This window comes from Rhinolophus ferrumequinum, chromosome 16 (assembly GCF_004115265.2).
Source record: "Rhinolophus ferrumequinum isolate MPI-CBG mRhiFer1 chromosome 16, mRhiFer1_v1.p, whole genome shotgun sequence".
Classification (NCBI taxonomy): domain Eukaryota; kingdom Metazoa; phylum Chordata; class Mammalia; order Chiroptera; family Rhinolophidae; genus Rhinolophus; species Rhinolophus ferrumequinum.
Window position 1 is genome coordinate 2,066,009 of NC_046299.1, and position 11,258 is coordinate 2,077,266.

The 11,258-nt window shown below is 53.0% G+C and overlaps 1 protein-coding gene across 1 annotated transcript in view; it reads left to right on the forward strand.

Moving 5' to 3' along the window:
- Window positions 1-8,386, forward strand: part of C16H10orf143 (chromosome 16 C10orf143 homolog) — a 50,153-nt gene extending 41,767 nt beyond the window's left edge. The window contains exon 4 of the mRNA XM_033130520.1: window positions 8,145-8,386. Within this exon, the coding sequence (XP_032986411.1) occupies window positions 8,145-8,147 (3 nt within the window). The 3' untranslated portion in view covers window positions 8,148-8,386. The remainder of the gene's footprint in view (window positions 1-8,144) is intronic.
- The last annotated feature ends 2,872 nt before the right edge of the window (window positions 8,387-11,258 follow it).

Consider the following 11,258-nt stretch of genomic DNA (forward strand, 5'->3'; position numbering starts at 1 on the left):
CAGACTGTAGAATGGAACAGGGCTGCCAAGTGAGGTTTCACGGGGCGGGAGGACAGTGCGGTACCCCAGAGCCGTCACTCCCTGGCACCCAGGAGGGTTCAGCGTGTATTCACGGAGTCGGTTGGAACCGATTTTTAATTAGCATCTGAACTGGAGCCCAGCCACCATTATACTGACAGCGTGCGCAGCCAGCAGGTTCCGTGAGGGGTGGGAGGTGCCCACCCAGGGAGGCCTAAGGGCTCTGAGATCGGGCAGCCACAGCTTCCGGGGTCCCTCCTCCTCAGGCCAGAGCGCACCCCCGCTTCCTGGTCCCAAGCCCCGCGCTCTGCCTCTCAGCGCCTCCTCGTATCGTGGTCGTCCTCGTGGTGGGTGATTCTCTCCAGTTTGTGGATCTGCGCACGGCAGGGGCCTGGAAACCCAGCACTTGCCATGAGTTATAAAATCACCCTTGATTTAACCACTAAGGGACAGACACTTCCTAAATGTCGCCATAATCCCTCATCCTCTGCTTCGCTTCCGCAACAATACATAATTGAACACCTTGAAATTTTCATTTCACATTTTAAATATTTCCAGTGATATTCAAGCTCTAAACCAGCAGCCTTCAAAGTCTAAACCCCAGACTCGGCCCCTTCGTGGGATGCTCTCCCTCCAGGATTGCTAGTGGCGCCCGTTTCATGTGGTCGAGCAGGAATTGTCAACTTGGTAGCAAAAAAACAAACAACAAGGTGACTGCAAAGCCTGAGCCGCACGGTGGGCGTGGCTATGGCTTCTGTTTCAGAGCCGGGTACCAGCCCCTGACACAGCAGAGTGAAGCCTCCACGTGCCACAGGCCAGGTCTTGTACCCAACCCCTGCCCCACCCTCTGGGACATCCTGGGACCCTACTGAGGATTGGAGCCCAGGCCTCTGCATTAGGAGTAAAGTCTATTAAGAAAACGCCTCCCGGTGTAGATGCCTGACCACTGCGCTGGACACCTGAAGCTGAATAATAATGAATGTCAACTACAAGTTTATATAATATATGTGTGTGTGTGTGTGTGTGTGTGTGTGTATATATATATATATATATATATATATATATATATATATATATGGTCACAAGAAGTAGAGTACAGCATAAGGAATAGAGACAGGGGAAATGTAACGACTATGCGATGTCAGAGGGGCAGTAGATTGGGGAAGGGGGTTATCACTGTGTGAGGGGTGTAAATGTCTAACTAGTACATTGTTTTGTACACCTGAAGCGAATAATCATAATAAAAAAAGAAAGAAAGAAAAAGAAAAGAAAACGCCTCCCAAGCTCTTTCACTTGTGAGTTTCTCTGCAGTGCTTGGTCTGTGAGAAAAGTCAGTAAACTAGTGGGTGGCCCTTGGAGCCTGAAACTGACTCAGGGCCCTCAGGCCTCACCTCCCCTGGGCCCCCTGGGTCTGGAACTGCAGCCAAAGCCACTCACCCTGTGTCCTGAGTTGGGGGCTCGCACAGCTGTCCCATAGCCCCAACCGGAACAAACAGAAGGGGCCATGGGGCCCCGGCAGCAGGCACTGGGGACTTAGCCAGTCCAGCCAAGCCATGGGCCCAGGGCAGCGACACGTGGAGGATGGGAAACATGGAGGATGTGGGTTGCAGGGAAAGGGGATACCTGCTCCCGACCAGCCTGCCCCTACTGGCCAGTGGATGGGACGCCCATAGACTCAGGCTTCACCACTGGCCTTGGTGGGGGGGCCCAGGGAGGAGAGGCAGCCTGGCCAGCCTTTCCCTGGTCCCACTGTCTGTCCTCCAGTTTGGAGAGGGAGCCCTTCAGTGACGAGCCACAGAGATGGGGGCAAAAAACGAATGCCATTATACTGAATCCAAGGGCAGTGGGGCCAAACCTGGCTGCCGGACGTGAGCAGGGACTTCTGCGTCACAGAGACGTCTACCAAGTGTCCCGAAGGCCCTCACAAAGGAAGCACACCTGTTTTTCAGGAAAAAGAGCATTATTTCCCCAGAGCTAAATCAGAAAAAAGGCATGCCGTGGGTCTTTGTGTAAATGATGTTGGTGGGAGGTGGGAAACACCCCTGACTTGGGCCACAGAGGCCAAGGCCACATCTCCAGAGCTATGTGGATGTGGCCGTCATGTCACTGATCTCAGCTTGTGCAGGGACCACCGTTAGAGAAAGTGGTTATGCTCTGTCACCTTCCCAGGCCCTCTTCCTTTGTGGGAGCCTGGCTTTGCAGTGGGGCAGCCTGGAACCCTGAAGTGTAGGTGTCAGAAGTGACTCACAGAAGGGAGACCCAGGTCCTTGAGAAAGATGCTGCAGGACGCAGAGCTGTGGGCCCTGTTGGGGCGGTGGGGGGGCGTCAGGGAAGGGCAGAGCCTCTGCAGGCCCTGGGCCCCCCCCATGGGCTGGCTGTTTGCCCCTCGGACCTTAAACAGACCGTCCAGACCCTCAGGAACCTGAGTTGACCCTCAGGGAGAGAGAGCAGATTGTCTGTATCACGCATGTGGTAGCAGTGGCGCTAACAAGATCACGTCAGTGAGCGCCTTTTCCCTGCAGCCGTATTTCTCTGGCATGGCCGTTGGCTCTTGTCGCCACACCACCACCATGGGCACATCCCAGCCTGGTTCCACTTGACAGATGAGCACACCAGGTCTAGGAAGGCTGCGGAACACACAGTGCGTCATCAGGGGTCACACGGACCGTCTGAGGTCACAGTGTGTCAGCTGGGGTCACACAGCAGGTCATCTGAGGTCACTGCGTCAGCTGGGGTCACACAGCCAGTCATCTGAGGTCACAGTGTGTTATCTGGGGTCACACAGGGCCATCTGAGGTCACAATGCGTCAGCTGGGGTCACAAAGCGAGTCATCTGAGGTCACACTGTGTCATCTGGGGTCACATGGGGCCATCTGAGGTCACACTGTGTGTCATCTGGGGTCACGGGCCATCTGAGGTCACAGTGTGCGTCAGCTGGGGTCACACGGCGGGTCATTTGAGGTCACACCTTCAGCTGGGGTCACGCAGCGGATTGGGTGGCTGCTTTTGAAGCCCTCCTGGATATCAGCAGTAGTCTAGGCCAACCTCTGAGCTGTGATGTGACAAGCCAAGTGACCATCATAGATGGAAAACACACCTCTCCCTTGCAAGCACTTGGATAAGAATGTGTGTGCCTTTCCTGATAGTCAAAAAGTTACACTGCCTGTTTTTGAGCGCAGAGCCTTGAAAAGCAAGTGTGCACAGGTATACACACACATAGACACACACACCTGAGCGCTGACTCACACTGCCCACAGCCGCACCCTGGACAGACAAGGGGATGCTCCCTGGGAGACACACCTGGCCTTGCAAGGAGAGCTGAGGGCCCATGCTGTATGGAGGTGTGTGGATTAAATCAGCCTCTCATCTGTTTAAAGTTCACGAGGGGTCGGAGCAGGTGTGGCCTTGCTCCTCCGGAAACACGCCCAGTCCCTCTCAGGCAGCTGGCAGCCATGCTATCGGTGACTTATTCGGAGATGGCAGCTTTCCATAGTTAAAGGAGCATGGCCAGCTTCCTATCTGAAGTGTGTTCCCCAGAGAGACCACCACCATTTGATCTATTTTTGATTAAAATGTAAAAATTAAAAATTAAATCAAATGGTAGTATAACTCCTTGGGGAAAACACACTTCGGTTATGAAGTATTCCCTACAGTAACCTTGAGACTCTTACGGCAGCACTGTCTCATCTGTAGGTGGTCTTTTTATGTCACACGTAATTAAAATGCATTGCAGTGAGAACCACCAAATGCCTGCCTTCCGACGAGTGGACTCTGGGCTGGTGCTTCCGGAGCAGGTCCTGGTGGGGGAGGTACCAGGTGGGGCGGCAGGTGGGGCTTCCCAAGGTGGCCACTCTGGAGCCTCCCCTGCCAGATCCCCCTGGTGCGGTCTCATCCGCCTTTCCTGCTCCAACAGCCTAAGCACATTTCACAGAATATCACCAAATGAGATACTGCCCCTGAAACGAAAGCAGGCGCTAGTGGATTTCCTGGGAAAACGTCCTTTGCAGAATCTAATCTATAACTTCTTTGTATCAATCTACTTTATCAGTGGGCCTCAGAATATGGGAAAGCACGTTTGGTAGGATTAGCGGACGAGGTGCCAGCTTTTGCAGTCAGGATCCCAGCCGCTGACGGGCACGCGCCACGCTGCTGTGACAGGGATGTGCCTTCTGAGTGGTGACTTCATCTCCATCAGTGCGGGCTGTGACTAGACATGCCGTGGTTGCCTAATGACATTTACTTGTCTGCATTCAATTTTTGAAACCTCTGCTTCAAATGAAAATTCCACGGAATACAAACATTTCTCTAGTAAAGGCTTGGACGCGTTAGCGCCGTGTGGGCGTTGCTCGTATGCGAATGAACGTGTGTGAGGGTGTGGCCCAAAGGTGACCGCAGAAAGGCTGAGCCCCGTGTCCCAGGGCCCAGGAGCTGTTGCTGCTCTCTCATCAGACGCACAGGATGGGGCCTGTGCCATTTTAATTATCGACTAGCGTCAGACCAACATCTGACACGTGCAGATTTCCCTTCTGGGCTTGGAGAGTCTGGCAGCAGAGCCTAGCTCTGGAAGCCAATCACAGTTGTAGGGGTTTAGGAAGGAAGTCCTGTGAGAGCACGGGGAGAGCAGAGCCCCTGTGTGGGGGAGCTGTGAGCACCTGGTCATTCCTCCCCCAGAGCCTGCTCTGTAGGGAACCACCATCAGAGTCCCCAGTGGCCAGGCCTGGGCCTAGGAAGCCGGCCCCTGCCCTCCAGGAAACCCAACCCCCCAGGTCATGTCCAAAACTTTCTCCAGAGGCGTGTTTTGCTCACTTGGACGGGCAGTGCTGGGACGCTTGTGCCCCCTCTGCACCCCGCGCCTGGCTCCACATGGCCCAGTGACTTCTGGAGCCCAGTAAGTAGAGGGGCAGTAGAGACAAGGGCTGGGGTGTGGGGACCAGGTCCTGGCAGCCCTCTGTGGGGCAGGCACGGGGACTCAACATTCCCAACCACGCCACAGGCCAATGACGGGGTCACGGGCAGCCCCGAGCTGGGCCCCGCTTGCCCCATGATGGGCGCCCCTGGATGTTTCCAGTAATGGCCTCTCTAGTCCGCTCTTGTCCCACACGCCTCAGGAGGTCCTTCCTGGGGGACAGAGACCCTCTGAGGTGGCCCGGGCACATGCCCAGAAGGAGCTTGTGATTTCCTGAGGCCCACAGCCGGTCAGTGGCCAAACTGGAGCCAGCCTGCTTGTTGGGTTTGGGATTTCCCCGCTTGATCCCACCAGAAGTCACGTACACTTCTTCCACTCAAGCCACACAAGTCCGAAGATCCAAAGGCTCAGTCCCCCGAATTAGCCCTTTGTGTCCGGCTGCAGTTTGAGTCCCAAGCGAGGCCTTTCTGTGTCCTAAGAGCAATGAAGCCCCTTTTCTTGGAGGCCACAGCCCTGGCGGTAGGGGTCTCCCCAGCTGGTGGAGGTGCAGGTGGGAGGAGAAGGAAGGACAGGCAGGCAGGGAGGGCAAGCACAGCTCGAGTGGGGATGGGGGCGGCGGTGTGGGCTGTACCCCTCTTTCCAGCTCTGGAGAAAACCCCCCCATTCCTTCAACTGCAGCCCCCGCTCGGTTTCTCATATCATGGGAGCCTCCCGTCCACCCCAGGGGTGACCCCACCTGAGCCAGAGTCCCAGCATGCCCTCTGGAGCCCTGCTAGCTTGCTGTGGCAGCAGCCCCAGGCCGGTCCCTGTATCTGGTCCTCAAAGGGTCCCCTGGCGCAGTTTCCATCCAGGTGTGGCGAGTGGGTCTGACCGGAGGAAAGCATCCAACTTGCGCTCAAGTTCTCTCTCCTGTCCCCTCCCCCTCTCTCATCCCCCCCGCCATTCCCTTCCTCCTCCCTCCCCCTTCTCTCCCTTCCAGTGGCTGGTATTTGGCATGAGTTTTAGATTCATATTAATGTGTTTTGTATCTGGCCAGCTGATAAACCTTCTAATTATTTTTAATGTTTTAACAAATTAATCCTCTTGGATTTTATAAGAATACCAACATGTTTGTAAATAATGATATCTATTTTGTTGTAAGTATGTTGATCGCTTCCTTATTTTTTTTATTTATTTTTTACTATTGGTAGTTGTTTCAAAAAACTTGATTGTTAGGGAAAATGCAGACACGCTCAACAGTAGAGACCAGGAGATGGCTCCCCACACGTCACACGTGTCACCAGCCTCTCCAGCTGTGAACTCTTGGCCAGTTGCCTTTTCTCTCTCTTCCCTAGGACTTTTTTTCTGGAATATGTTAAGCAAATTCAGGATATCATTTTATTTCATCCTTAAATGCTCCAGTATGTATCTTTAACATGGAAGGGTATTTTGGCATCACTTACACCATTATTACATCTAACAAAATAGACAGTGATTCCCTAGTGCAATCTGACACCCAGTTCAAGTTTAATTTTTCTCCAAGTGATGAGGTCTGCCCACCTTCCTTCATTTCCAGTTTCCTGCCTTCTCACGTTGGCTCTGCGTAGGCTTTCTAAACATAGGCTGGAATGATGAAGACGTGTGGCTGTGAGCAGTTATGGCTCTGAGAACAGAGGGGTAGATGCAAAACAGAAAGAATGCTTTTCAGTCGCTCAGGTGAGTTGGTAGGGAGCAGAGCAAGCAGCCATACAGAGGGCCTGGTCCTGTTCACATGGGCAGCACAGACGCTCCAGGAAGCTCCCAGGCTGCAGCCTGAAACACTGTGCAGAAAACTGCGCATGAAGCAGATGCTATGGTTGCCTCTGAAGAAGGGAGCTCAAGGAACGCGTGTGTACTTACCCACTGGCAGAGTCTTCTTGGGCTGTGACCAGTCTAATCTGCAGACTTTTCACTTCCTAATGTATTTCCTTGTCAGTTAACTTAGCTCCATTTAAACTGTCCTAGGTGGGCTTCCCTCCTATCTGGCGACCCACACGCTGTGTGACTTTGCCCAAACACTAGCCCTGAAATCCTGGAAGTGACAGCCACCCTCGCGCTGGCCTGGTCCCGTCTCCTGTCTGCCTACCTGATGCCCAGAACACGGCCTGCAGGAGTGTGCGTCTGTGTGTGTGTGTACATGCACATGGGTGCATGTGTGCGTGTGTGCATGGGGGAGTGTGTGTGGAGCCTACTTAAAAGACGCACAAAGGACCTGCAGCTTCCCTTTCCCTAGCAGTGTGTCCCAGAGTCTTTCCTGGGAGCACAAGTCCCTGCACAGGTCTGGCTCGTCATTTACGATCCTCGTATTCTTACGCTGACTGATGCCCAGTAATTCACAGAGCTGGCGTCCAGTGACAGACACTTGCATTGTACTTGAATTTTTTACTACAGCAAAAGATGCTAAACCTCGTTAGTTAAAAAGTGCAAATCAAATCTGCTAGGTACCATTTTCCCACCAAGTTGGCAAGAATGTTTTCAAATTCTGATACTTAGGGCTGATGAAAATACTGGCCTTGATGACTTGGTAACAGTGATAAGTGTGGAAGTCATTGAGGAGAGAACTAGGTAGAACCTGTCCGTGTGTGCAGCGCCCTGCCCTTTGGTGCTTTCGCTGCCCTCCTAAGAGTTGTTCCTGTGTGTGGATTTATGTCCGAAACTGCCCTCTGAGCTCCACCACAGACCTGCTGAAGGGACCGCCGTCTTCCTCCCTTTCTGGGGTTGACGCCATCCAGGGTACCTGGCTGCACCCTTGAGACATAAGGCTCTGGAAGCCCCCGCACTCCGCATTGTGGGTGCTGTTTGCATCTGTCTCAAACACAGCGTCTTTCTGGCAAGGTGTCAGCTCGGGAGACTTGTCTCCTCCAAAGTGGGACACATTTCATAGACTCTGCCCTTCTCTGGAGGGAAGGAGGGGACCCCATTTAGGATGCTGCAGCACCTCTCCCAAATCTCCGCCCTCCCAGGCTGAGAGCCTGTGCCCAGAGGCAACATCTAGAGGGAATGTTAACACAGACTAGTCAAGACCCAACGTGTGGCCCTGGGGGACCGTCCTCATGGGGCTGACACCTGGGCAGAACCCAACAGCCAGGAAAGAGCTTCTCCAGATGACATAAAACAAGTGAGGGACTGCAGCAGGAATCACAGGGCCAAGCCTGGTCGTGCCCAGACCCACTATTCTCTAACGAACGTTGTTCTCGTCTAGTGAACGCCACGTGGCTGCGGACATCTTCCTTGTAAACAGATGAGAAGGTCTGAACTGGACGCTTCAGTCAGTAGCTGGAGTCCCCTCTAAGGCCCTCTGGTCACCCCCTGGCCTGGACGCCTCGGGACCCTCACCTTCTTTCTCTGCCTGTGCCTGCTGGAAGCTGTCACTGCATGCTTCTCCCTGTCACCATAGAATTAAAGACAACATCTTGGGCAGGAAGCAATTGTGGAGGGTGCAAGTTTCTGGCCAGGCAAATAAATTGGATTTAAGTATATTACAGTCATAATCTTTTTCTGCCTCTCTCCAGACGGTCTCTGTACATGGAAAAATGAGGATGTATTCACAGACAAAGCGTGACCTGAGGGAGAAGCCTGCCGGAATCTGGGTTTTCAATAACATAAGACAATAAAGCTTAGACTTCGAACCTGCTGCAATATGGTCAAAGTATAAAGAGCTTAGCTGCTAATAAAAGGGAAGGGACTGCCCCTCGTGTTTGACGACCCAGACCCCCCAGAAGGACACTTCATAAAGATCAGAACGGGTTAGTGGGGATCACCCTGACATGACGCCCCTTGTTGACCGATTGTCTGACAGTTGTCACCTGCGGGTCTGATATTAATAAGTCCTGTGTTGATTTCCTTGGGGTATTTTTGTTCCTGTAATTGCACACCTTCCTGTTGTGTCCGTACGCTGGGCACGCGTGGGGCTCCAGCTACCTGAAGGTGAGATGCATAGGCGTCACTTGGTCCGGGTGTGCCCACCGTGCAATGGCACCTACCCTGGTGGGGGAAGGAATTGGCAGCCACACCCGCTCTTAGGACACAGGTCAGAGCCAGCTGCCCATTCCTGGGGGGGGACAAGCACCCCAACTCCTCTCACTGCAGGGGGAGCTCATGAAATTCACGATCCTGTGTGATCCTTCTCTGAGTTAGTTTGCTTATACAATACTTTATCAGGGGATTAGTGGTCACCGAGCTGTCCCCAGACAGTGTAATTGAGGCAAGTTGCATGAATATACTGCATGAATATGATTGCATGAATCCAGCTGGGGAAAAGTAGCAGCGTTCAGTTAAAAATGTTCTTCGACGTGTAAAATGCCACTGACCCCGAACACAGCTGTGGGGCACTGTACCGCCACGCAGCCTTTCTGCTGCCCGTCCCCTCCCGTGGTGTAGAGGGCATTGCCCTCCCCCCACCCACCCTGTCTCCACCCGACTGGTGGCTCCAGGGCTGGTCCATGCCTTAGTTACCCTGAGCCACGCTCTCCAGTGTCATCTGTGCTTTACAATGATATGGAAGCCAAGTTCCAGAACATTCCAATTCCGCTCATTCTGGGTGTTGCTTCCTCCCTTGACCCGCACCTTGGAAGAACCAGCCCCACTCCACAGCGGAGGCACCTCTGTAGAGGTTTTCATTTTCGGGGGGACCCTAGTGGGGAGAGACGAGTGTGTCATGGCAGACGCTGCCGGCGCAGCCCACACTGTAGACTCTGTGAGGCACTGCCGTTCTCTGGGGACCCCACCCCGGCCCACTGCAGAGGGAGCAACGTGGCGCAGAGTACACTGGGCTGGGCTGCACGCCTGAGGCGATGCCCGACCCTCAGGCCACGTGGGCTTCTCCCTTTGGCTGTCAAGTACAAACCATAGAAACGGGACGCTCGCAAGGGACCATGCATCCACGAGGCAGCTGACAAGGAGAAGGGCGCCACTCCTCTTGGGTGAGGAGCCAGGCGGGGCTTTTACATGTGTCCAGGCCCTGTGTCGGGGGACTCGAGAGGGAACTGTTGGCCTCGGGGTCAGGCTACTGGAGCTCCCAGGAGCTGATGCTGAGCCACAGACAGGCCTACAGAATGATGAGGCCCCCGCTGGCCAATGTGGAGCTGCCCCAACCGCTGCTTATGGTTCTAGGATGAGTGGTATCCATGACCTATTGGGCTCGGAAGGCCAGAGTCCAGGACCAACATGGGCTGCTGGTCAAACAAGCCTGGCGTGGGCAGCGGGCACCAGGTGTGCCACCCACCTCTTTCTGCATCTTTCTGAGCCCCAGTTGTCTCATGAGAATACACGGATGACACGGGTACCATTGGGCAGATCAGCTGAATTAATTGCAGCCTTGTAAGAGATGGCAGTCCTCAGCCTTTGAAGGACAGCATTATGGGGTGAATCGTGTCTCCCCCCAAATTTCCTATGTTCAAATCCAACCTCCAGTACCTCGGAATGCGACCGTATTTGGAGATAGCCTTTAAAGGTAATTAAAGTGAAACAAGGTCATTGGGGGGGGGGCTCAAATCAATATGACCTTTGTCATTATGAGAAGAAGACGTTAGGACCCAGACACACACAGAAGAAGGACCATGTGAGGACACAGGCAGCAGACAGCTGTCTGCACACCAAGGAGAGAGGCCTCAGAAGAAACCAAACCTGCTGATACCTTGATATTGGACGTCCAGCCTCCAGGAGTGTGAGAAAATACCTTTCTATTGTCTAAGCCTCATATTCTGTGTTATTTTCTTATGACAGCCTGCACAGATTAATCCAGGCAAGTTTGTCCACAGCTGCCTCTGCTGTCAGCCTAGAGGGGGTTGGTCCTTTATTCCTCAGTCTATTCTGAAGAGGTCTGTTTGTCACCAAGTCATTTGCTCAGAGGCCTCCCAGCTTTGTGATAGGAGAACAAAACACCTGTGTGTAGAGGAAGTCGTAAGAATATAAGCATAAGCCAACTAAACTCGTGCTGGACCTACCCCTCTTGCAAATAAAACTATAAATTCTGGACAGAAAGAACAAAATAAACTCTACCCACATCTCTGGCTGACCCCTGAACCACATGTGCTTTTAGGTAAATTTAAGGCAGTTTAGCTAAAATAAAATATCTGAACTGTGATTTGCACTGATACTAAATAGACAGAGTTTGTACCTTAAGTCCAACCATGTTAATTACCTACCGAAAAAAGAGTCAACACTGTCTGGAGGATTAGAACAGAATTCAGACAACATAACAGTCCCAATACATGCATTTCAGGATACAATCCAAATTTGCTCACATAGGAAGAAACAGGACCATGTGGCCTAGTCTCAAGTGAAAAGTCATTCGTGAGAACAATCCTGAGATGAC